This window comes from Anomaloglossus baeobatrachus, chromosome 3 (assembly GCF_048569485.1).
Source record: "Anomaloglossus baeobatrachus isolate aAnoBae1 chromosome 3, aAnoBae1.hap1, whole genome shotgun sequence".
NCBI classification, from domain to species: Eukaryota; Metazoa; Chordata; class Amphibia; order Anura; family Aromobatidae; genus Anomaloglossus; species Anomaloglossus baeobatrachus.
The window spans coordinates 429,920,236-429,944,648 of NC_134355.1; the positions used below are offsets into that span (position 1 = coordinate 429,920,236).

Below are 24,413 nucleotides of genomic sequence, written 5' to 3' on the forward strand. Positions count from 1 at the left end.
TGTCAGTGTGCAGTTTCAAGCTGTATGCAGGACAATGCTCATGTCCGGTATCCTGAACATTGCCTTTCCAACAGGCGCCAGCGGAGCATTAGGTCTGCAGTGCATCTGCCTTATTGTAGCCCTGCTTCCTCAAGATATGATTACCGATCAGAGGGTATGATGTACTGTGAAGGGTGCCGCTAGGGCTTCCACACACCAAAAGCAAATATGTACCCTAGCCAGCTTGTACTGAAGTGTTTACATGAAATGTGCACGTTTCCATCAGAATCAATGGCAAATCAATATTCTGTAATATTTGTTACAGGTGAGTCAATTCCGTCAGTTGTATTCCAAGGTGATTAATGACAAACATGACGATGTGATGGCAAAGTTTGGTGCCATACTGGCACAGGGCATCCTTGACGCAGGTATGTGGTAAAAGGGATATAGATGTTGTATATTCTGGTAACGTGACTTGCTGAGCCTGTGGATGAGTTCAGTAGAAATGCTTGTGGTACCCAAGGGGTTATCTTTGCTGGAAGTATGTCACTGTATAAATTACTTCTCTCTAGAAGTCGGCAGATAATGGTTTTCTAATGATATTAGATGACTGCACCTGGCTTCATGGCGGTAATGACCCAGCCTGCTGCCCTCTTCACCCCGCACTGACGGGAGAAATCCTGGCTTTAAACCTTATTTTAACCACTCGACAACCACTTGGCTGTAAATGGCTAGCATTGTAATGCCTACAGAACAACCAATTTTGAAGCTAATGCTCCATTTTCCTTTGTGCAGGCGGACACAATGTTACCATCTCTCTGCAGTCTCGCACCGGTCACACTCACATGCCTTCTGTGGTCGGAGTCCTAGTCTTCACTCAGTTCTGGTTCTGGTTCCCACTTTCACATTTCTTATCTTTATCCTTTACTCCTACCTGTGTGATTGGTCTTAATAAGGATCTTAAGGTGAGTGTGAACACTTTGCTGCCATATTCTTGCCCAGCCATTTTACTTGAGCAGGCTCTGAATGGGTTACAGTAATTGTAGCATCACAAGTCCCCATAACTTAAAAGAAAAATGCATAATCCTCTTACAGACCTTATGATGCAGGATCACTCACCACTCATTAGCAGCTCATAGTAATGATAGACAGGACTGTTAACGAGATTCATTAACTCTTCCTAACGCCAGCGCTCCTTCCGAGATAACGGTTTCTCCTTCCTGCTCAAGAAACGATCATTTAGTCATCTGAAAAGGAACTAAGAGGTTAAAGTTGTGAGTAGTTTGGCACTTGGTCTCATAGTGCTTGGTCCTCACAGCCATGTATTAGCAGACCCTCGCCGCCTTAAAACAAATCTTCAAGGTGCTGAGGCCACTGATGCATTTCATTAAAGCACAGCTTTCCTTTAACCACGAAAGCGCATAATAAGATGGATTCCAGTGCTTATGTGCACCATATTTTTTTTGCAATGTAATTCTGCATATTATGATCTAGCATTGAGCAAGTAACAATATTTGCCAGTTTGTTGGTCACTGGTCCATAGAATGCATTTATACAGAAAAATTGGCCAGCGTATCCTAGTGTCTATCGATTTCATGAAATTTGTGAAAAACGTTCGCGTATATCAGTATATTTTCAATAAAAATATTTTTTATTGGAAACACTCATTTCTTGTTTAGTTATTATTCATCTTTTTTTTTTTTTTTTTTAGATGCCAAAGGTTCAGTATAGATCGAATTGCAAGCCTTCAACATTTGCCTACCCAGCCCCCTTAGAAGTGCCCAAGGAGAAAGAAAAAGAGAAGGTGAGTATTAAGCATAAAATGCATATTCATTTAAAGGGAACAAATCACCAGGATTTTCCTATATAAACTACAGCCAGTGCTATACTGCTGATATCAGGCTGATTCTCTACATACCTTTTAGTTATCAGATTAGATGCATAGTTTTTCAAATACAAGCAAGTAAAGTTACAGAAATGTACAGCTTTTTGATTGGCAGCAGCTGCCGAATAGCTAATAGGCAAGTCGGGTTTTGATAGGGATTTCTGCCCCCGTCTGTCCGTCTTCCTCCTAGCTTTTATTTATGCAAATTCTATTATAGAAGTGTTTTTACGAATATCTTCACCAAGATCGCGCTGGAGTTGGTGCCTGAGCATAGCGCTTATCTCCGGCGCTATCTTTGTGAAGATAGTGTGTGACCTTATGAGTTCTTTCCTTTCTGCCGCTGCGAGGGCGGCGCATGCACCCTTGCGTCTTCTGCTTTTGTTCTGACCGCGGGAGCATGCGCGGTCACAACAGAAATGGAGGCCGCCCCCCAGCAACAGCTGATCAGAACATGATCAGCAGGAGAGAAGAGCGGAGGACAGCCAGGACAGCGTTCATTTCATTGTCCCACAGGTATGCTCATATTCCCTGCCTGCTATAAAACTACATCAAACAATTGGTGGCACAGTGGGGTTCAGTTTGGGTGATGGCAGGCAGGCAGGGCATATGAACATACCTGCGGGAAGGTGAGATGAGTGCTGCTGCCCTGACACTCTAGCGGCTTGTTGCTCTGCTCTGGTGTCCAGCGTCTGTTCTCCAGACGATCGCCTTTTTAAACTTCCTTTTGAATGTTGCCTATGAAGTGTGTGAAGTTCTTGTAGTTGGCAGGATCAGATGTCAGTGGAGATCCCCACTTACAGCACATCGTGAGGCCATTTCCGCACATCAATATTTAGATCAGTATTTAGCATGAGTATTTGTAAGCTGAGTGCTGAATTCAGAAGAGTGGCAAGTGTTTCTATAAAAGTATTTTATTTTTTCTCTTCAGGTTTAATGCCTCGTTTTGGCAAAAAATATCGTCCAAATTACTAAAAGATTTACACTATCCCATTGTAGGCTATGTTTACATGGAGTGTTTTTGTAGTGATTTTAAGCTGCCTTTTTTTTGACCCATAGAAAGCAATGAGAAAGTGAAACAAAAATGAAGAAAACTGGTGTTTCAAACACAGTTTTTACTGCCAAGAGAGCATTGTTTTGGTTGCTGAAAAAAAATGTAGTAACGCTTTGTGTGAACATAGCCTTACATGACTTTTAAAACAATTTGGCCAGGCCTCCATGGTCTTGCCTGTTTGCTGTATGCATCTCGTAATACACTGCAATGTTGCTATCTTGTAAAGTCAGATATTTCTTTTTATGTATGTTAATACTTTGTTCCTCCAGGTCTCCACTGCTGTCCTATCCATTACAGCCAAGGCAAAGAAGAAGGAGAAGGAAAAAGAGAAGAAAGAGGAGGAAAAAATGGAAGTGGTGAGTTATTTCTGCGTTATTTATAATAATCATGGTCCCCCAATGTGACTCGTGAGACACATCTGCCTCTTGGCCCTGTGCATGTGGCTCCAAAGATGTTGGCTGCTTTACTTAAAAATAGAAGTAGGAAAAAGGAAATATTCAGCTCACCTGCCGCCCGAACTGCTTGATCATCCGGGTGCACGGATCCGCTGGTAGGTCCAAACCAGCATACAATGGACAGCAGAAAAGGAAGGATCCAGCACAAATTCCTTCTTTAAGATAAAAAGTTTTTATCTTCCTTTATTGATGCATTAAAAACATGTGAAGATCGAAAAATAGAGGCATATATTAACGCATTGTACTTCTTAACGCGTTTCGGACTTAAAATTAAAACCAAGAGTCCTTAATCATAAGCCATAAGGCTTATGATTAAGCTGTTGGTTTTAATTTTAAGTCCGAAACGCGTTAAGAACTCCAATGCGTTAATATATGCCTCTATTTTTCGATCTTCACATGTTTTTAATGCATCAATAAAGGAAGATAAAAACTTTTTATTTTAAAGAAGGAATTTGTGCTGGATCCCTCCTTTTTTACTTAAAAATATACTGCTCTATTCTGTGTCCTATTGTGTATAAAGATGTGACTCCAGATTTTGTGTTATACCTTGTCTGACGAAGAGACCGGAGTTGTTTAGAAACTGCTATGTATTACCATTGTCTCAGTTAGATATAACGTTATCAACCACTGAAAACTCTTTAATTAAAAAATAAACAACTATCTACAAAGCCAGTATATTTCGAATAACCACATCTCCGTCCACCTGTTGTCTTATTATCAAAGAACTGTATAGACCAAAGATCTTCACTATCCAGGTCACAGTAAATATTTGCATCTTGGATTCTACAAGTATCCTGATTAGCTGTAGGGAGTGATTACATATGCAACTGCTGATCGTCTCACTTCTTTAGTGGGGGGAAAAAAATGTGACAATCTGAGAGCACAAATGTTCTCCAATTGATTAGAAGTGATAACTTCCCTTGCTTTTCCTGCAGCCACTGGAGGCTAGAAGCATAAGGGTACCTTCACACTTAGCGATGCAGCAGCGATCCGACCAGTGATCTGACCTGGTCAGGATCGCTGCTGCATCGCTACATGGTCGCTGGTGAGCTGTCAAACAGGCAGATCTCACCAGCGACCAGTGAACAGCCCCCAGCCAGCAGCGACGTGCAAGCGATGCTGCGCTTGCACGGAGCCGCCGTCTGGAAGCTGCGGAGACTGGTAACTAAGGTAAACATCGGGTATGGTTACCCGATGTTTACATTAGTTACCAGCGCACACCGCTTAGCTGTGTGTGCAGGGAGCAGGGAGCCGCGCACACTGAGCGCTGGCTCCTTGCTCTCCTAGCTACAGTACACATCGGGTTAATTAACCCGATGTGTAATGCAGCTACATGTGCAGAGAGCAGGGAGCCGCGCACACTGCTTAGCGGTGGCTCCTTGCTCTCCTAGCTGCTGTACACATCGGGTTAATTAACCCGATGTGTACAGCAGCTACATGTGCAGAGAGCCGGAGCCGGCAGCACAGGCAGCGTGAGAGCTGCAGAGGCTGGTAACTAAGGTAAATATCGGGTAACCACCTTGGTTACCTGATGTTTATCTTGGTTACAAGCTTACCTCAGCTGTCAGACGCCGGCTCCTGCTCCCTGCTCGCTTCATTTGTCGCTCTCTCGCTGTCACACACAGCGATCTGTGTGTCACAGTGGGAGAGCGCCTTTGAAGAAAACGAACCAGGGCTGTATGTAACGAGCAGCGATCTCGCAGCAGGGGCCAGATCGCTGCTCATTGTCACACACAGCGAGATCGCTAATGAGGTCACTGCTGCGTCACAAAAAGCGTGACTCAGCAGCGATCTCGGCAGTGAGCTCGCTGTGTGTGAAGCACCCCTAAGAGGACTTTTCTAAATAGTACTTTTTCTTTACCCGCTAGGGATTTTGAATAATAACTATTCATGGTGTTTCAAAGCATTATTATATATCATTTAGACTCTTGGCTTTAATAGGAAAGAATTACAATCCTACCTTACCTGTGATTAGTCTTCATGGGGCCAATGGGCTGACAGAAGGAGCCTTCTCCCTCTGTCAAACATTTTAGTTCCAACAGTCACTAATGTCCGCTGTCGCTAAACGACCACAGACCACTTTTATTGGTTTCTGATTGTTACATAATGCCCAATGCTGTTAGCAGCGGCCTAGACATTGGGTTCTTTTAAGGTGCTGCTGTAAAAAGGCAGTGGTACCTGCAGCGAATGCTTTAAAAGTATGAAACAGCATTCATTAAGGGTTACATGTGGAAAAGCAAGTTAGCTGATCTGGTAAACATCTGTTACTGAAATGCCATCTGTAGCCTGATTAATGGTGTGGCCCAGGACTGTGGAACAACCAGAATACACTCCAAGAATCTGAGAACTTGTGACACTGTATAGTAAATTAAACAACTGGTGCACAAATTACTATTCCACATAACATTTCTGAATGTGAATCTTCATCTTGTTCCCAGGATGAGACCGAAAAAAAGGAAGAGAAAAAGAAGGAACCAGAACCAAACTTCCAGCTCCTTGAGAACCCAGCTCGTGTGATGCCAGCTCAACTCAAAGTCCTTAGCATGCCAGAGGGCTCCAGATACCAACCTTTCAAACCCGTGAGTACAGTATGAGTGCAAGATTGAGCCGAAATATATACAAAATACTTTAAGGATTAAGAGGACGGGTCATTTACCGGAAACGTAGCTGCCTCCAAAGAGAAGTTACTACTTACAGATTAATGCAGCTCTAGATTACTAATTCTTTCATTAGGAGGATTGCTGTTTGGGCATTAGAGCTGCATGTGGACCTTACTCTGTTACTTTAGATCAATAAAAGGTCCAGCTATGGAGGTCTTGACAGTATTACATGGTGTCCTATACGTTGGAATGCAACTCATTTAGAACATATTCCACGTGCAGCACCCACCAGAGGGTAAATATGTAGCGGTTCATTACTCCCCCTACAGATGATTGCAAGGGGTTGTAGCTGCTGAGTCTACTTTTACAAAATGGTTGTCCACTAGACAAACCCCTTTAACTCTGTCCCTGTAAAGGCAACCGTAAATTTGGAGACTTGGCAGGGTATGTGCACACATTAAGTATCTGGTGCAGAAATTTTTGCACTATTTCTGCATCTCTTGGCAGGAAAAATGCAGCGTAAAATGCGCATATTTTTGTGGTTTTTTTATGATGCTTTTTTACATGTATTTTTGGTGCAGATTTTTCTCCACTCATTAGTATGGGTGAAATCTGCAACAAAAACTCAGAAAGAATTGACATGCTGCCTATATAAATCTGTACCAAATCTGAAAGTCACTATTAAGCAACGTATGCGTGAGACACCAGGAAACCCTTCAGGAATTGCGATATTTGCACAGAAGTAAATGCATCAAAAATACGACATAAATGTGTGCAGACAGCCAAAAAGTAAAATAGGTGTACACGTTGTGATTATACCATTTTGTTGTTGTTAAAAATGGTATTATCTTCATTGGAGACTTGCTTACTTACAGTGCTTTGAAAAAGTATTCATACCCCGTGAACTTTTCCTTATTTCTTTCACTGTAGACCCATAAACGTAAATTTACGTATTTTATTGGGCTTTTATGTGATAGGTCAGCACCAAATTAAAAAGGAAATTTATACATTATTTCTAAATATTTTAAAAGTATACATCTAAAAATTGTGACCAGCATTTGTGTTCAGCCCCCTGTACACTAAAGGATAACTGAAGTGAGCACATAGATAGATAGATAGATAGATAGATAGAGAGATAGAGATGGAGATATAGATATATATATATATATATATATATGTGGATCTCTGCAGCTGAGTGACCATGAGCCTGATATGCATACCTGCCAAGACTATTAGGAAAAAAAGAGATATTTAGCAATCGCATTGATCAATCTAACCGAGCCCCAAATATATCTCCATGTATTTTCCATCTCCTATATAAGCAAGTCCTTTGTTACCCCTCTCCACACACAGCAGTTTTTAATTGCAATGAGAATGACACACAGTTGGGGTCACAGAGCTAGGGACCCCAATATAGAGATATACCTTGGTGAGGTTTTGGGGCTGTGTTGCATTGATCGATGCGATTGCTAAATATCTCTTTTTTTCCTAATAGTCTTGGCAGGTATGCATATCATTATTCACATGTTCACTATCCAGTTAGCAAATTGCATTTTTCATTTAGAATTGTCACCATGCTTGTAGCATTATACCATTATCTTATTATTGGATGTGCAGCCCCCTGTGTGTCTGATACCCGCAAATAAAATCCTGAGGGACAAATTGCCTACAGAAGTCACATAAATAGTAAATTGAGTCCACCCAGGTGTAATTTATTCTCAGTATAACTATAGATAGTCTGTGAAAGTCTCGGGGATAAAATTATGTAGAAATGTAAATCTGGGTTAGGTTATTAAAAAAAATAATAAAATAGCCCAAGCCCTGACCATCTCATGGAGCACAGATCAATCAGTCATCTAAAAATGGAATGGGTTTGGCACAACTGTAAACTAAAGAAGACATGGCCGTACACCTAAACTGATATCCCAAGCAACGAGAGCACTAATAATAAAAGCGGCTGACAGGCCAGGCTCATGGTCACTCAGCTGCAGAGATCCACAGCTCAGGTGGTAAATTCTGTCTACAGGACAAGTATTAGTCATATAGTCCACAAAACTGGCCTTTATGCAAGAGTGCCAAGAAGAAAGCCATTATTGAAAGAAAGCCACGAGAAGTGGTGTTTGCAGAAAGCCATGTAGAGGACACAGCTAGTATGTAAAAGAAGATGCTCCGGTTTGAGGAGACGAAAGTAAAACTTTTTTGGCTAAATGGAAAATACTATGTGTGGCAGAAAAGGAACATATGCCATCACCACCGTCAAACATGGTGGCAGCATGATGCTGTGGAGATGTCTTTCTTCAGCAGGGACAGGGAATGTGGTCAAAGTTCATGGGAAGATGAATGGAGCTAAACACAGGGCAATCCTGGAGGAAAACGTGTTAGAGACTGCAAAAGACTTGAGATTGGAGTGTAGGTTCACCTTCCAGCTGGTCAACAACCCTAAACATACTGCCAGAGCTACAATGCATGGTTTAGATCAAATCATATTCATGTGTGTGAATTGCCCCATCAGAGTCCAGACCTAAATCCCATTGAGAATCTGTGACAAGCCTTGAAAATTGCTGTTCGTAGACTCCTTCACCCAATCTCACTGAGCTAGAGCTAGTTTGCAAACATTTGATACTTAGTGTTGGTATATCACATAAAATATATTTTTTTGTGGATGTAACATGAAAAAATGTGGAAATGTTCATGGGGTATGAATGGTTTTTTTTTTTAAGGCACTGTATAATATAGACTGGTAAATTGCTGAGGATTTTTGTACTCTTCTTCATAACTTTCAATTCTATGTGCACCTTTGATGTGTTGACCATGTTGATAGCCTGGTGGTTCAGTTTATTTCGTTCCCCACAGCTCTCAATTGGTGGCATAATTATCCTCCGAGATACTAGCGAGGAAGAAGAGCAACTAGTGGAACCTGTCGCTGCACATGGTCCCAAAATTGAGGAGGAGGAGCAAGAACCAGAGCCCCCAGAGCCATTTGAATATATTGATGACTAAAATTAAAGGTAAGGAGCCCTGAGTATAATGTATGTATATTACGGGTCATATTTGGCTTCACACAAAGTGTGATATCAAATGAAACATTATCCATGTTATGAATAGCAATATACCCTTCATTACAGCACTCAAGTCTTCTATGGGTGTGATATTAATTGTGAAATATGAAAAATCCGCTTTCATCATGTTCTATCTTAGACCTGATGTGGTTGCTACACTTTGAAAATTCTTTGTATGAATGGTTGTATAATCAGGACCATTTTAACAGTTAAAATAATGCTGGATGGATAAAATGCAAATTTCTTTGTCGCTCCATTGGGAGACCCAGACAATTGGGTGTATAGCCTCTGCCCCCGGAGGCCACACAAAGCACTACACTTTAAAAAGTGTAACCCCTCCCCTCCGCCTATACACCCTCCCGTGGACCACGGGCTCCTCAGTTTTATGCTTTGTCAACAGACATGTGAGAACCAGACGGTTTCGGATGGAATCTCTCCGCTCGGTCATCGCCTCAATGTCACAAGGAGACTTCCTAGCATCGATCGACATCAAGGATGCTTATCTCCATGTGCCGATCGCACCCGAACATCGTTTCCTGCGTTTCGCCATCGGGGACGAACACCTCCAGTTCGTGGCATTGCCTTTCGGCCTGGCGACAGCCCCACGGGTTTTCACCAAAGTCATGGCATCCGTCGTGGCAGTCCTACACTCTCAGGGCCACTTGGTGATCCCCTACTTAGACGATCTCCTAGTCAGGGCCCCTTCTCGGGTGGCGTGTCAACAAAGCCTTACCGTCGCTCTGGCGACTCTCCAGCAGTTCGGGTGGATCATCAATTTCCCGAAATCCAAGTTGACAGCGACCCAATCACTGACTTACCTCGTGATGGAGTTTCATACCCAGCCAGCGTTAGTCAAGCTACCGCGGGACAAACAGCTTTCTCTGCAGGCGGGGGTGCAATCACTTCTTCGGAGTCAGTCACACCCCTTAAGGCGCCTCATGCACTTCCTGGGGAAGATGGTGGCAGCTATGGAGGCAGTGCCGTTCGTGCAATTCCATCTACGGCCACTCCAATGGGACATTCTTCGCAAATAAGACAAGAGTGCGGCTTCCCTCGACAAGAACATCTCTCTTTCCCTTGCAACCAAAACATCACTTCAGTGGTGGCTCCTACCCACATCTCTGTCTCGGGGAAAATCCTTCCTACCCCCAACCTGGGCCGTGGTCACCACGGACGCGAGCCTGTCAGGTTGGGGAGCGGTTTTTCTCCACCACAGGGCTCAAGGAACCTGGACTCCGATAGAATCGTCCCTTCAGATCAATATCCTGGAGATAAGGGCAGTATATCTAGCCCTATTGGCTTTCCATCGGTGGCTGGAGGGCAGACAGAGCCGAATCCAGTCGGACAACGCCACTGCCGTCGCCTACATCAACCACCAAGGCGGCACTCGCGGTCGTCAAGCCTTCCATGAAGTCCAGCGGATTCTGCAGTGGGTGGAAGCCACAGGCTCCACCATCCCCGCAGTTCACATCCCGGGCGTAGAAAACTGGGAAGCAGATTTTCTCAGTCGTCAGGGCATGGACGCGGGGGAATGGTCTCTTCATCCAGACGTGTTTCGAGAGATCTGTCGCCTCTGGGGAACGCCGGACGTCGATCTCATGGCGTCACGACACAACAACAAGGTCCCGGCCTTCATGGCACGGTCTCAGGATCACAGAGCTCTGGCAGCGGACTCTTTAGTCCAGGATTGGTCGCAGTTTCGACTGCCTTATGTGTTCCCCCCTCTGGCGATGCTGCCCAGGGTACTACGCAAGATCCGGTCCGACTGCCGTCGCGCCATTCTCGTCGCTCCAGACTGGCCGAGGCGGTCGTGGTATCCGGATCTGTGGCATCTCACGGTGGGTCAACCGTGGGCACTTCCAGACCGCCCAGACTTGCTGTCACAAGGCCCGTTTTTCCATCTGAATTCTGTGGCCCTCAACCTGACTGTGTGGCCATTGAGTCCTGGCTCCTAGCGTCTTCAGGGTTATCTCAGGATGTCATTGCCACCATGAGACAAGCCAGGAAGCCAACGTCCGCCAAGATCTATTACAGGTCTTGGCAAATCTTCCTATCCTGGTGCGCTGATAACGGCTTTCCGCCATGGCTGTTTGCCTTACCCACATTCCTTTCATTCCTACAATCTGGAATGGACAAGGGTTTGTCCCTCGGCTCTCTCAAGGGCCAAGTATCGGCGCTATCCGTGTTTTTTCAAAAGCGTCTAGCCAGACTTCCGCAGGTCCGCACGTTCCTGCAGGGGGTCTGCCACATGGTCCCACCTTACAAACGTCCGTTGGAACCTTGGGATCTTAACAGGGTCCTGACGGCTCTTCAAAAGCCGCCTTTTGAGCCGCTGCGGGATGTCTCTCTCTCCCGTCTTTCGCAGAAGGTGGCCTTCCTGGTGGCAGTCACATCACTTCGGAGAGTGTCTGAGCTTGCAGCTCTGTCATGCAAAGCCCCCTTCCTGGTTTTTCACCAGGATAAGGTGGTTCTGCGTCCTGTCCCGGAATTTCTCCGTAAGGTGGTATCCCCTTTTCATCTAAATCAGGATATCTCCTTGCCTTCCTTTTGCCCTAATCCAATTCACCAGTGTGAAAAGGATTTGCACTCTTTGGATCTAGTGAGAGCACTCCGGTTCTACGTGTCTCGCACGGCACCCCTGCGCCGTTCAGATGCGCTCTTTGTCCTTGTCGCTGGCCAGCGTAAGGGCTCTCAGGCCTCCAAGTCAACCTTGGCTCGGTGGATCAAGGAACCGATTCTCGAGGCCTACCGTTCTTCTGGGCTTCCGCTCCCTTCAGGGCTGAAAGCCCATTCTACCAGAGCCGTAGGTGCGTCCTGGGCATTGCGGCGCCGGGCGACGGCTCAGCAGGTGTGTCAGGCAGCTACGTGGTCTAGTCTGCACACTTACACTTTCACGAAGCACTATCAGGTGCATACCTATGCTTCGGCAGACGCCAGTCTAGGTAGGCGAGTCCTTCAGGCGGCGGTTGCCCACCTTCAAGAGGGGGCCGTTTTCGGCTCTTTTGATTGAGGTATTCTTTTACCCACCCAGGGACTGCTCTTGGACGTCCCAATTGTCTGGGTCTCCCAATGGAGCGACAAAAAAAAAGGGAATTTTGTTTACCGTAAATTCCTTTTCTTCTAGCTCCTATTGGGAGACCCAGCACCCACCCCTGGGCCCTTTGGGCTGGTTGTTCTTTTGTGTACACATTTTGTTGATGTTGAATTGTTCTTTTGGTTCATGGTCTTCAGTTCTCCGAACATCCTTCGGATTGAATTTACCCTAGACCAATTTATAAGTTTTCTCCTTCCTGCTTTTGCACCAAAACTGAGGAGCCCGTGGTCCACGGGAGGGTGTATAGGCGGAGGTGAGGGGTTCCACGTTTTAAAGTGTAGTGCTTTGTGTGGCCTCCGGGGTCAGAGGCTATACACCCAATTGTCTGGGTCTCCCAATAGATGCTAGAAGAAAAGGAATTTACGGTAAGTAAACAAAATTCCCTTTTTTAGTATCATGCGTGAACTTTTAAAATAACTATGAGACATTCTGACATGAATTTTCAAGGTAAGTATGCCAGCCTCCTCTGGTTTAAGATCTATATAATAATGTATACAGTTTATAACATGAAATGTGCCGAGATAAAGGCTCTAAACAAAGTGATTGTGTCATCAGAAAATTACATATTCATTAAATGGGATCTTGCACCAGGGTTTTGCTACCTCATCTGAGAGCAGCATGACGTAGGAAAAGAGATCCTGAATCCAACAATGTATCACTTAAATTACTGGCTGCAGCTGTTCTGACACAACCCGAATTTTTAGATTTAGCAATGGTAGATGCTAAAATGTACAGGCTCCTGACATGTATGACGTAACTTGTCATGTGATGGAGCATGTTCAAAATGAAGCCTGATGTTTCCAGCCCGACCTTTCCATACAGAAAAACAATGTTTATTCTAAGTCCACGTGGGCATAGAGTTGATTATTATAGAAGCGGAGGTCGGGGGGTAAGACACCCACATGGGGTGGTGCAGGGGGAGCGTAGCTCCCCCGTAAATGCTTATAGTAGATAGGCAAAAACATCGCCATGCCCCCAACCTAAACGGTCACGTCCATCAACCAAGCCATTCACGCCCATGACCTGACTGCAGCCCGTACATTCTAGGCTCAACCATTTAGCAATGCAGCAGAGTCCAGAGAGCAATTTTGCCCACACCAGGCTCTCAATAGAGATTGTACACTACCAGTGAGGTATCAGAGGAGAGAGTGTGCCGGATTGCCGTACCCATGTCAATACTCATTGTTATCGTAGTTTGAGCAATGAGAAGTCCTGCTGCTTAAACAAACACAGCAAATAAACAACAGATCTTGACAAGACAGGCATCCCTTAATTCTATTCTACTATGCAAAGTAGCGAGTAAGCCAAAAGCTGTACTATTCGCACGAAAAGTATGGCTTTCGAGTTACTCGCTACTTAGCGAGTATTTCCCATTGACTTACATTGTGCCTGCTACTCGTAACAAATATGCGAGTAGCTGACAATACTCGCTAACAGCATAGCAAGTACGAATAGTTAACTACTCGCTCAGCACTAGTCGTGTGCTTGGGTCTTGGCAGCCAACTGTCAATACTACGTAATCAGCATCTGTGCTAAATGTGCAGAATTCAGAGGCGCAAGAGAATCCCTTTAACCCCTTAACGACCGCGGGCAGTAAAATTACGTCCTAGCGGTCATAACGTTACTGCCCGCGGTCTGCCGTCAGCAGCATGCCGCGATCGGCGCACATCTCAGCTGATTTTCATAGCTGAGATGTGTACCTGCTAGGCACGAGCAGAATAGTTATCTGCTCGTGCCATTTAACCCCTGTAATGGCGCTGTCAATATGTGACAGCGCCATTATAAACGCGATCGCGGTAATGTTTTACTTACTGCCCGATACCGGAAGTCACGTGACATGATCACGTGACTTCCGGTGGTTGTCATGGTAGCACAGGGTCATGTGATGACTCCTGTGCTAGACCACTTTCGCTTTGTACGGAGGCCATGGAAGCAGGAAGTGCACGTATCTGCTATTTACAGCTGTGTAGCTGTGATCTGTGCAGAGCGATCGGATTGCTGATCGCTATAGCCCCCTAGGGGGACTAGTAAAATAAAAAAAAAATTTTAAAAAAAAAAACCTAAAAGTTCAAATCACCCCCCTGTCGCCCCATTGAAAATTAAAGGGTTAAAAAAATAAAAAATATACACATTTGGTATCGCCGCGTTCAGAAATGCCCGATCTATCAAAATATAAAATCAATTAATCTGATCAGTAAACGGCGTAGCGGCAAAAAAATTCCAAACGCCAAAATGACGTTTTTTTTTGTTGCCACAACTTTTGCGCAAAATGCAATAACAGGCGATCAACACGTAGCATCTGCGCAAAAATGGTACCGTTAAAAACGTCAGCTCGAGTCGCAAAAAATAAGCTGTCACTGAGCCATAGATCCCGAAAAATGATAACGCTATGGGTCACGGAATATGGCGTAAAATGTGCGCCACTTTTTTCAGACAAACTTCCGAATTTATTTTAACCCATATGTAAAAGTAAATCTATATATGTTTGGTGTCTACGAACTTGCACTGGCCTGAGGCATCACACCCACACATCAGTTTTACCATATAGTGAACACAGTGAATAAAATATCTCAAAAACCATAGTGCTATCGCACTTTTTTTGCAATTTTTCTGCATTTGGAATTTTTTTTTGCAGTTTTCCAGTACACTATATGGTAAAACCTACGGTTTCATTTAAAAGTACAACTTGTTCCGCAAAAAATGAGCCCTCACATGACCATATTGACTGAAAAATAAAAAAGTTGCGTCTCTCAGAAAAAGAATGGCGAAAAAAAAAACGGAAAGCGAAAAATCGGCCTGTCGTGAAGGGGTTAATGTTATGTATAATACATTTTCTTTATCGTTCCTTTGGGAGACCCAGACCATGGGTGTTTAGCTTCTGCCTCCGGAGGACACACAAAGTACTACACTTAAAAAGTATAGCTCCTCCCTCTGAGCTTATACACCCCCTAATGAGCAGACTCAGCCAGTTTATCGCTTTGTGTTCAGGAGGCATACATCCACACATGCATTCTCATATGATTATTCCTTTTGGAACGAGATTGAAGAGTGGGGTCCACGTCTGGACCCCCGTCATGTCCCTTCTCACCCCACTGTGTCAGCGGTGTTGTAAGGTTGATTCCTAGGCTGGAGCCTTACATGCCGTGCTCCTTCACCATCCCTCCTGCTTGGCAGGAGACCGGTCTCCATCCGCAGCCCTTCAGGACCCTGCTGGTCCGGAGCACTCATCCCCAGGGACTTGGCCCTGCGTCTCAGCAAGCTAAGTACCTGAGACGTTTAGTTTTCGGGGTCCCTGTACTTTATTGTTGTGGGAGAGTGTGCTTATTGTGTTTTCTGACATTTCCGGCGGGTTCTCTAGCTGTCGCCTGAGAACCGCGCCGATGGTGCCTGCGCGTCGGCCGCGCCGCTCAAATTTAGGCCCAGGCTTCGCCGGAGGCCTACTTTCTGTTTCTGTGCCCTCGCATGTCACTCATGCAGAGGGATAGGCTCGGCTCCGCCCGGCGGCCGTTCTGTACAGGGGAGGGACACTCCCCACTGCAGTGTGTGTCCCCTCCCCTGTAGGTCTCTATGGCCCTCCAGATCCCGCTCCTCAAGCAAGTCCCGCCCCCGCTCTTCGCTCCGGCGGCCATTTTCTCAGCGTTCTCTCTGCGATCAGTCATTGCAGCGCTGGTCTGCAGCATCTCTGCTGAGGTGCTGTGCTTGGGGGTCCGGGCTTCGGGATCTGGAGGGCACACAACACCGCTCCAGCGGTCTGGTAAGCCACAACCGGTCTCCGGTTGTGGACCTCTGTATATACTCTCTGGGGTTCATTCTCTGGCAGAGCCCCCACTCCAGCAGCATGTCTCACACGAGGAGCAAGGCTCCAAAGCTTTATTCAGTATGCACTGCATGTAAGCTCCTGCTGCCTGAACCGAGCATCTTCCCACATTGTGATGCCTGCTCTACCCTGGCGGTGCCTCAGCCTGGAGTCTCACCCCCAGTGGTCTCTCAGGCTGCTCCTGCTCCTGTGGCTGAACCCCCGGCTTGGGTAGAATCCTTTTCTAGGTCTATCGCCCAGTCTTTTGCTGACTCCATGGGACTTCTGTCCAGGACTTTGCTGAACATGCATCAGCCCCCTTCACAGGGTGCCTCTGCTGCTAGGGTCTCTCAGGACCGGAGCTCACAGAGGATTCATCATCTGGTCCCAGACCCCGTCCTCCTGAGAAGAGACGCAGGGTTCCCTCTCCTTCATCGTCCCGCGGCTCTGATTCAGGAGCTGACTCGCAGGATGAGGAGGATGCCTTTACGGGGGGCTCGGAGGTTAACTCCATGTACCCCATTGATCTGTCTGAAGGTGACTCAGATGTTAGTGATTTGATTGCTTCCATTAATTCTGTACTGGATCTCAATCCGCCAGTATCAGAGGAGCAACCCTCTCTGGCAGAAAAGCACCAGTTTACCTCGCCTAAGAGAGTAAAGAGTGTGTTCTTTAACCACTCCAGTTTTCAGGCCGCTGTGACCAAGCCCAGGGCCTGTCCTGACAAACGCTTTCCAAAGCGTGGTTCTGATGACCGCTTTCCCTTTCCACCTGAGGTGGTCAAGGAGTGGGCTCATTCCCCAAAGGTAGACCCCCCGGTGTCTAGACTCTCAGCCCGGACCGTTGTGTCGGTGGCTGATGGCACCTCCCTTAAGGATTCCACTGACCGCCAGATTGACCTTCTGGCCAAATCCGTATATGAAGCGGCGGGGGCCTCGTTCTCCCCGACTTTTGCAGCAGTGTGGGCTCTCAAAGCCATCTCTGCTTCTCTAGAGGGGATGCATTCCCTCGCCAGGGAATCTATGCCCGAAATGGTTGCCTTAACTTCCCAAGCTTCAGCTTTTTCATCCTATGCCATGGCTGCCATGCTGGAGGCTTCTCACTGCACTGCGGTGGCTTCGGCTAATTCCCTCGCTATCCGCAGGATCTTGTGGCTTCGAGAGTGGAAGGCAGATGCTTCTTCAAAGAAGTACCTTGCTGGACTCCCTTTTGCTGGGTCCCGGCTGTTCGGTGAACAGCTGGATGAAATTATTAAGGAAGCTACTGGCGGGAAGAGTACTTCCATGCCACAAACCAAAACCAGGAAACCTGTCCAGGGTAGGAATCAGTCGAGGTTTCGTTCCTTTCGTTCCTCCAACTGGTCGTCCTCTAAGCCCTCGGCCTCGTCCACTAACTCAGCCAAGGACCAGAAATCCAACTGGCGCCCAAAAGCGCGTCCACAGAAGACCGCAGGAGGTGCTGCCGCTAAGGCAGCCTCCTCGTGACTATCTGTCCGCACCAGCAATGGCCTTAGTCGGTGGCAGGCTCTCCCACTTTGGCGACGCGTGGTTTCAACACTTCTCCGATCAGTGGGTGAGGGATATCATCTCCCGCGGCTACAGGATAGAATTCTCTTCCAGCCCGCCAAACAGATTTTTTCTCTCAACTCCCCCCTGCTCCAAGGCCGCCGCCTTCTCGCAGGCCGTGGCGTCCTTGCAGGCCAACGGAGTAATTGTACCGGTTCCCACCCGGGAACAGTTCAGAGGTTTCTACTCAAATCTCTTCCTAGTCCCCAAAAAGGACGGTTCCTTCCGGCCCTTCCTGGATCTCAAGCTTCTCAACAAGCATGTTCAGGTGCGGCACTTTCGCATGGAGTCTCTGCGATCAGTCATTGCTTCAATGACCCAAGGGGATTTCCTGGCATCCATCGACATCAGAGATGCCTATCTGCATGTGCCAATTGCAGTTTCACACCAGCGTTGGCTACGTTTTGCAATAGGAGAAGATCATTTCCAATTCGTGGCTCTCCCCTTCGGGTTGGCCACGGCCCCTCGGGTATTCACCAAGGTCATGGCAGCAGTGATTGCGGTCCTGCACCTACAGGGGTTGGCAGTGATTCCTTACCTGGACGACCTTCTAGTCAAGGCTTCATCCAGCGCGGACTGTCAGCGGAGTGTCTCGCTCACTCGCGCCACTCTAGCCCAATTCGGGTGGCTTGTCAATCTTCCCAAATCCTCTCTGACTCCGACCCAGAGTCTCACGTACCTAGGGATGCAGTTCGAGACTTTGCCGGCACTTGTGAAGTTGCCCTTAGTCAAACAGCAGTCCCTCCAACTGGCGGTGCGCTCTCTGCTGAGGCCCCGCCGTTATTCCCTCAGGCGCCTGATGCAGGTGCTGGGTCAAATGGTGGCGTCAATGGAGGCTGTTCCCTTTGCCCAGTTCCATCTGCGTCCCCTGCAGCTGGACATTCTCCGCTGTTGGGACAAGCGGCCTTCCTCCTTGCACAGGTTAGTGGCTCTGTTGCCACAGACCAGGAGCTCTCTTTAGTGGTGGCTTCGGCCCCTCTCTCTGTCCCAGGGGCGCTCCTTCCTGGCCCCGTCCTGGGTGATCCTCACCACGGATGCCAGTCTATCCGGCTGGGGAGCGGTATGTCTCCACCACAGAGCGCAGGGCACTTGGACTCCGTCCGAGTCAGCCCTTTCGATCAATGTGCTGGAAACCAGAGCCGTGCTTCTGGCTCTTCTAGCTTTTCACCACCTGTTGGCGGGCAGGCACATCCGAGTCCAGTCAGACAACGCGACAGCGGTTGCCTACATCAATCACCAAGGCGAGACATGCAGCCGCCTGGCAATGTTGGAGGTACAACGCATCCTTCAATGGGCGGAGGACTCCAAGTCCACCATATCCGCAGTCCACATCCCAGGCGTGGAAAACTGGGAGGCAGATTATCTCAGCCGTCAAAACGTGGACAGTGGCGAGTGGTCCCTGCACCCGGCAGTGTTTCAGTCAATCTGCCACAAATGGGGCACTCCGGACGTGGACCTAATGGCATCCCGTCACAACAACAAAGTTCCTGTTTACGTGGCTCGCTCCCACGATCCTCAGGCATTCGCCGCGGACGCTCTGGTTCAAGACTGGTCCCAGTTTCGTCTGTCCTACGTGTTTCCCCCTCTAGCCCTCTTGCCCAGAGTCCTGCGCAAGATCAGAATGGAGGGCCGTCGAGTCATCCTCATTGCTTTGGACTGGCCCAGGCGAGCTTGGTACCCAGACCTGCTCCATCTGTTCGTAGAGGTGCCGTGGCATCTCCCGGACCGTCCAGACCTTCTCTCACAAGGTCCGTTTTTCCGCCTGAATTCTGCAACTCTCAAATTGACGGCATGGCTCTTGAGTCCTGGATCTTGACGGCTTCTGGTATTCCTCCGGAAGTCATCTCCACTATGACTCGGGCCCGTAAGTCTTCCTCCGCCAAGATCTATCACAGGACTTGGAAAATTTTCCTGTCCTGGTGTCGCTCTTCCGGCCATCCTCCTTGGCCATTCTCCTTGCCGACCCTTCTGTCCTTTCTACAGTCCGGTCTGCAGCTAGGACTGTCCCTCAACTCTCTCAAGGGACAAGTCTCAGCTCTGTCAGTGCTATTCCAGCGGCGTCTCGCCCGGCTGGCTCAGGTCCGCACCTTCATGCAGGGCGCGTCTCACATCATTCCGCCTTACCGGCGGCCCTTGGATCCCTGGGACCTTAATTTGGTTCTCACGGTTTTGCAGAAACCCCCCTTTGAGCCTCTTAGGGAGGTTTCTTTGTTTCGTCTTTCACAGAAAGTGGCCTTTCTGGTGGCCATAACTTCCCTCAGGAGAGTCTCCGATTTGGCTGCGCTCTCTTCGGAGTCACCTTTTTTGGTTTTCCATCAAGACAAGGTGGTTCTCTGTTTATTTCCCACCCAGGGACAGCTTTGATGCGTCCCATGGTCTGGGTCTCCCAAAGGAACGATAAAGAAAAAGAGAATTTTGTTTACTTACCGTAAATTCTTTTTCTTATAGTTCCATATTGGGAGACCCAGCTCCCTCCCTGTTGCCTGTTGGCAATTGCTTGTTCCGTGTGTTATCACCGGCTGTTGTCGCTGACAGAGTCTCCGGTTGTTCCGGTTCTTGCTCTGTTTTTCTTGTGGGTGGCTATTCTCCTTCAGCTTTTACACTAAACTGGCTGAGTCTGCTCATCAGGGGGTGTATAAGCTCAGAGGGAGGAGCTACACTTTTTAAGTGTAGTACTTTGTGTGTCCTCCGGAGGCAGAAGCTAAACACCCATGGTCTGGGTCTCCCAATACGGAACTATAAGAAAAAGAATTTACGGTAAGTAAACAAAATTCTCTTTTTTTTGTTTTTCCTTGGTAGTGACATACATTTGGACTAAAAGGGAAAAAAAAATAACCAGAAACTATCAGATCCGTTGTGAATTCAGTGTCCTGCTTACTTTCTAACAATTATATCACTTATGAGAAAATTACATTGTCCATGTAACACTTCTGTGTTTAACGGTTTTTATATTTTTTTGTAGGTTTACTTAAATGTCTGTCATGATGAATGCCTGAAGCAGCAACATCAACTAGGCTGCATGTTAATTGTCTGCTCCCCTTTCCTGTTGTGCCCATAAAGTGAAGAATACCTGGATTCCATATTATTGACCAGTGGTCACTTTTCAAATAAAAATTAGAAAAAAAGGAAAACAATGATTTGTATCTTATTATTCCAATGAAGTAGGAAACACTATATTTGGTTGCATACATTTTATTTTATGCAGTAAATGACTTAATGCTGAATGATTTCATTCCATTCATATGCTGAATGCAACAGTAAAGAATTTTCTCTTCTAAGAAACACTGACAAAATGCAGGAAAAAGATTGTGCATATCACTTTATTAAAGGGAACATAAGCATTGAATATAAAGTCCGAAATTTCTCTTTATTACCCTATAAGGTTCATTGTAAATAGCCCTTTATATGCTCCAACTTGATAATGCACGCTATAGTAATCCAGTCCCTAGAGACGATCTTCAGAATCGTGACCGCACAGATCATTCTGTTTATTTTACAAACCGTGCCCATTTCTTTTAGATATAGTAGAAATGTACAGAGTGGTGTATGACAATGAGCAAGCTTCTACATATGCCACACTTTAGCCCTACCCTAACATTGTCCCTAAAAATATTTCCCATGGCTACGCTTGTTTCTGATTTTCTTTTTGGAAATTACAGGATCTCTTTAAAGGTAAGGTGTTGCGTTTTTTTATTTTTGTATTAATAGTGATTATGAAATCAAGTGTGTTTAATACAAAATTAAACTCACTGTTTTAGTTTTTATTTAATTTTAGTTTTACTGAAACACTGGGGGCTGCTATCTTGGATTTGCTGTGAGTAATAACAGTTACGCACCTCAAATACGGCAACCCCTGTGCATAGAAGACAGTTGTCGCTCTTCAACCCTATCTCCTGCACTGTCTGCTTCCTGCTGTGACCTGGACAACACCCCTGCTTTGTCCAGATCACAGCAGAGGGAGGAGATCACCGCCATCTTTGTGGAGCTCATAGCGTATGACACTTTCCCCCGTCACCCGCCGGGATGTGTGAGTATCGGTGCCGAGCTGCCGCCGCTACCCTCCCCCCTCCCCTACCCTCTGTCCCCTCCCCCCACTGCTGCTCCTCCGCTGCCACTCTCCCCTCCCCCCATCGATCCCCTCCCCGCCGCCGCTCCTCCCTGCTCTTTTGTGCCCACCTCGGGCCTCAGCTCAGCGGAGCTTAGTACACTGAGGAGCTGTGCACATGTGCGTGCAGCAAAGCATTGGGGGAGGCGTGCATGCGACAGAGCATTAGGGGGGATTGAAGGTGTGTGTACGGCAGAGCAATTGGGGGGGCGTGCGTGCGGCAGAGCATTGGGGGGGCGTGCGTGCGGCAGAGCATTGGGGGGGGGCGTGTGGGTGGCAGAGCATTGGCAGGCGTGCAGGAGGTAGAACATTGCGGCAGAGCATTGGTGTGTGGGTGTACGTGCGGCAGAGCATTGCTGGTACGGGGCATGCAGAGCGCTATGTGGGGAGCACTATGCAGCTGTCCTTGGTGACACTTTAGACATTAGGATCACTTTGCGGTCACCAACAAAGTGGCTCCACACTGTGATCCTAAAGTTAATTTTCTCTTATCCTTTTGGAAACACCCAGATTGGGAGGGATAGGTGACATTACAAACAAGGGAGCCGATTCCACCCACTTTTACTGCAGGACAAAAAAACAGGGACCCAGGGCAAATCTCATGACATAGAATTGCAACAACTTCAGAGAATATGAAGGCACAGAAAAGAAAAGTCTTTAATTTTTGCAACTTTGTGAACAAACCATCCCATGACGCCAAAATCATGCTATATAAATATTTATAGAAATGATGCTTCAAGACAGTAACTTTTAAACAACAAATCAAACAGATGGGTAAAGTGCAAAAGGGAATAGAAAAGACCCCACATGCCCCTGGATAGATGTTCAAAATATATAAAATAGGGTGAATCTATTCATAAAAGAGGTAGAAAGACAGGTGCAAAGTTGCCCTAGTAAAATAGTCCAGTCGTAGTAATCAGACCTCAAAATGAACACTCACCCATATTAATGTAATGACAGACCAGGGTTGCACGTGAGGACCAGCGTCCCGACACGTGTTTCACGTCTCCTACGCTTCTTTGGGGGACACAAAATTGCAAAAATTAAAGACTTTTCTTTTCTGTGCCTCCACTTTTACTGCAGTTGTAATGTGAGCTAGTTCTACAGTAGGATTTCAGCATCTGCTCCCCCTAGTGTTTAAGGGTGGAAAATATCAAACTATTTTTTTTTATATTTTGCTTAATTAAAAACTAATAATTTTTAAACATAACATAATACATTACATTTTTTCAGTTATTGATTTTTTTTTGGGGGGGGGGGAACGACACCTTCCCTTTAAATCTACCTGCAGATATAGGAATATTCTGCATGAAAATAGTATTAAAATACTACCTGCCTGTATTACTGGAAAAGTGGCTACAGGGAGAAAATTAACTTATATCCGATGTCTTATATCTTCTTGCTTCCAGTCAAAGGGCTGGTGTTTGGAGGTATCAGTCACGGCTCACACATGCTGCAGAGCTGACTGTCACAGTACTCTGTCATCCGACTGTTAATCTCATTCAGTAAATAAACAGGAAGAAGTTGCCTCTGTCAAATACCTTCCTCAGCCCCCAGAGTGCTATGGCTTAGGGGCCTAAAAGATAGAACACACATACAGCTGTCATCAATATAAATTAAGGTAAAGATTAACTATTATGGACGACAACTGTGCAAAACACTGACTCAAACTGACAGTGTTGCTGTCAGAGGTAACGCCATCTGGCTGTGACTGAGGCAACTTATGCTCGATATATTCCTTAACACCCTTCAGTTTCTCCACATTAATACGCTTGCCACAAGAAAGGAGACCAACTGTGACCCAAATTCTGTAGTGCTACTGCCCTGATGGCTGTTGCCTGTGGTAGTGGTACTGCTGTTAGCGGCTCCCACATTCTTAGCCATATCGGGTTTTTTTTTTATTTTTTTTTTTCCTTTTATGTAACCTCATCCATTGTCACTTATTCAGATACCATACATTTTGTACAACACTATAAATAAATGACCTTTTGATAATCTTTTCAACCCTAGTTATTTAACTCTTGTTGCCAAAAGGGACTGAAGAAGAAATAGGTAGATACACGTACAGAAGCAAAGTGTGGCACCAAGCCACATTAGACTAGTAGAATAGTTGTACAAAAACAGACATGCATAATTGTCTACTTTTGTTTCTATCTATTTAAACATATCTTGAACCCCCTTCCTTTTGAAGGACCCAAGAAATAGTAGGTACACATACAGCAAGCATAATGTACCAGCAGGCTGCGATAGAGATAGATATATAGATAGTTATAGAGAGAAAGAGAGAGATATATAGATATATAGAGAGAGATATAGAGAGAGATAGAAGGATAGATAGATAGATAGATAGATATGTGTGTGTGGCTTGTAGGTATGTAAAATTTTACTTTTAAAATAGTAGTGCAAAAAAGAATTGTTGCCCACAAGCACACTTTGTGAGGCAGACAGTCCAAGTTAGATGCTTCAATTTTGGGGAATTTTCTTTTGTATTTAAGAAACAACAATTCTTCCCCCGCCAGGAAAAAAAGCAAGAAAGATATGCAAAAAGTCTATAGTCTCTTGTGATAAGCAAGCACACCAGAGTGACTAACGCAAATTTCAGATTTGTAATTTTTTTTTTTTTTTTTTATAAAAAAATATTCTGCTGACTTGCAGCTGCTTTCTAGTGAACTAATAATAAAGGAAAAAAAATGTAATTCAAATTCAGCAGGTCAATTTCCAGCAACACCGTATTACTGATCAATCATACTGGGTCTGGGGCTGTTGCTGGCACCTCCCTTATCTCTCTTCCCAAAATAAGTGAATCTTAGTATGGTAGATGTCA

General features: G+C 46.0%; 1 protein-coding gene across 1 annotated transcript in view; it reads left to right on the forward strand.

Annotated features, from left to right (window-relative positions):
* The window catches only part of PSMD1 (proteasome 26S subunit, non-ATPase 1), a 201,458-nt gene extending 180,840 nt beyond the window's left edge, over positions 1-20,618 (forward strand). The window contains exons 19-25 of the mRNA XM_075340393.1: positions 305-407; positions 775-944; positions 1,691-1,783; positions 3,185-3,271; positions 5,809-5,949; positions 8,824-8,978; positions 20,447-20,618. Of these exons, the coding sequence (XP_075196508.1) occupies positions 305-407; positions 775-944; positions 1,691-1,783; positions 3,185-3,271; positions 5,809-5,949; positions 8,824-8,970 (741 nt within the window). The 3' untranslated portion in view covers positions 8,971-8,978; positions 20,447-20,618. The remainder of the gene's footprint in view (positions 1-304; positions 408-774; positions 945-1,690; positions 1,784-3,184; positions 3,272-5,808; positions 5,950-8,823; positions 8,979-20,446) is intronic.
* The last annotated feature ends 3,795 nt before the right edge of the window (positions 20,619-24,413 follow it).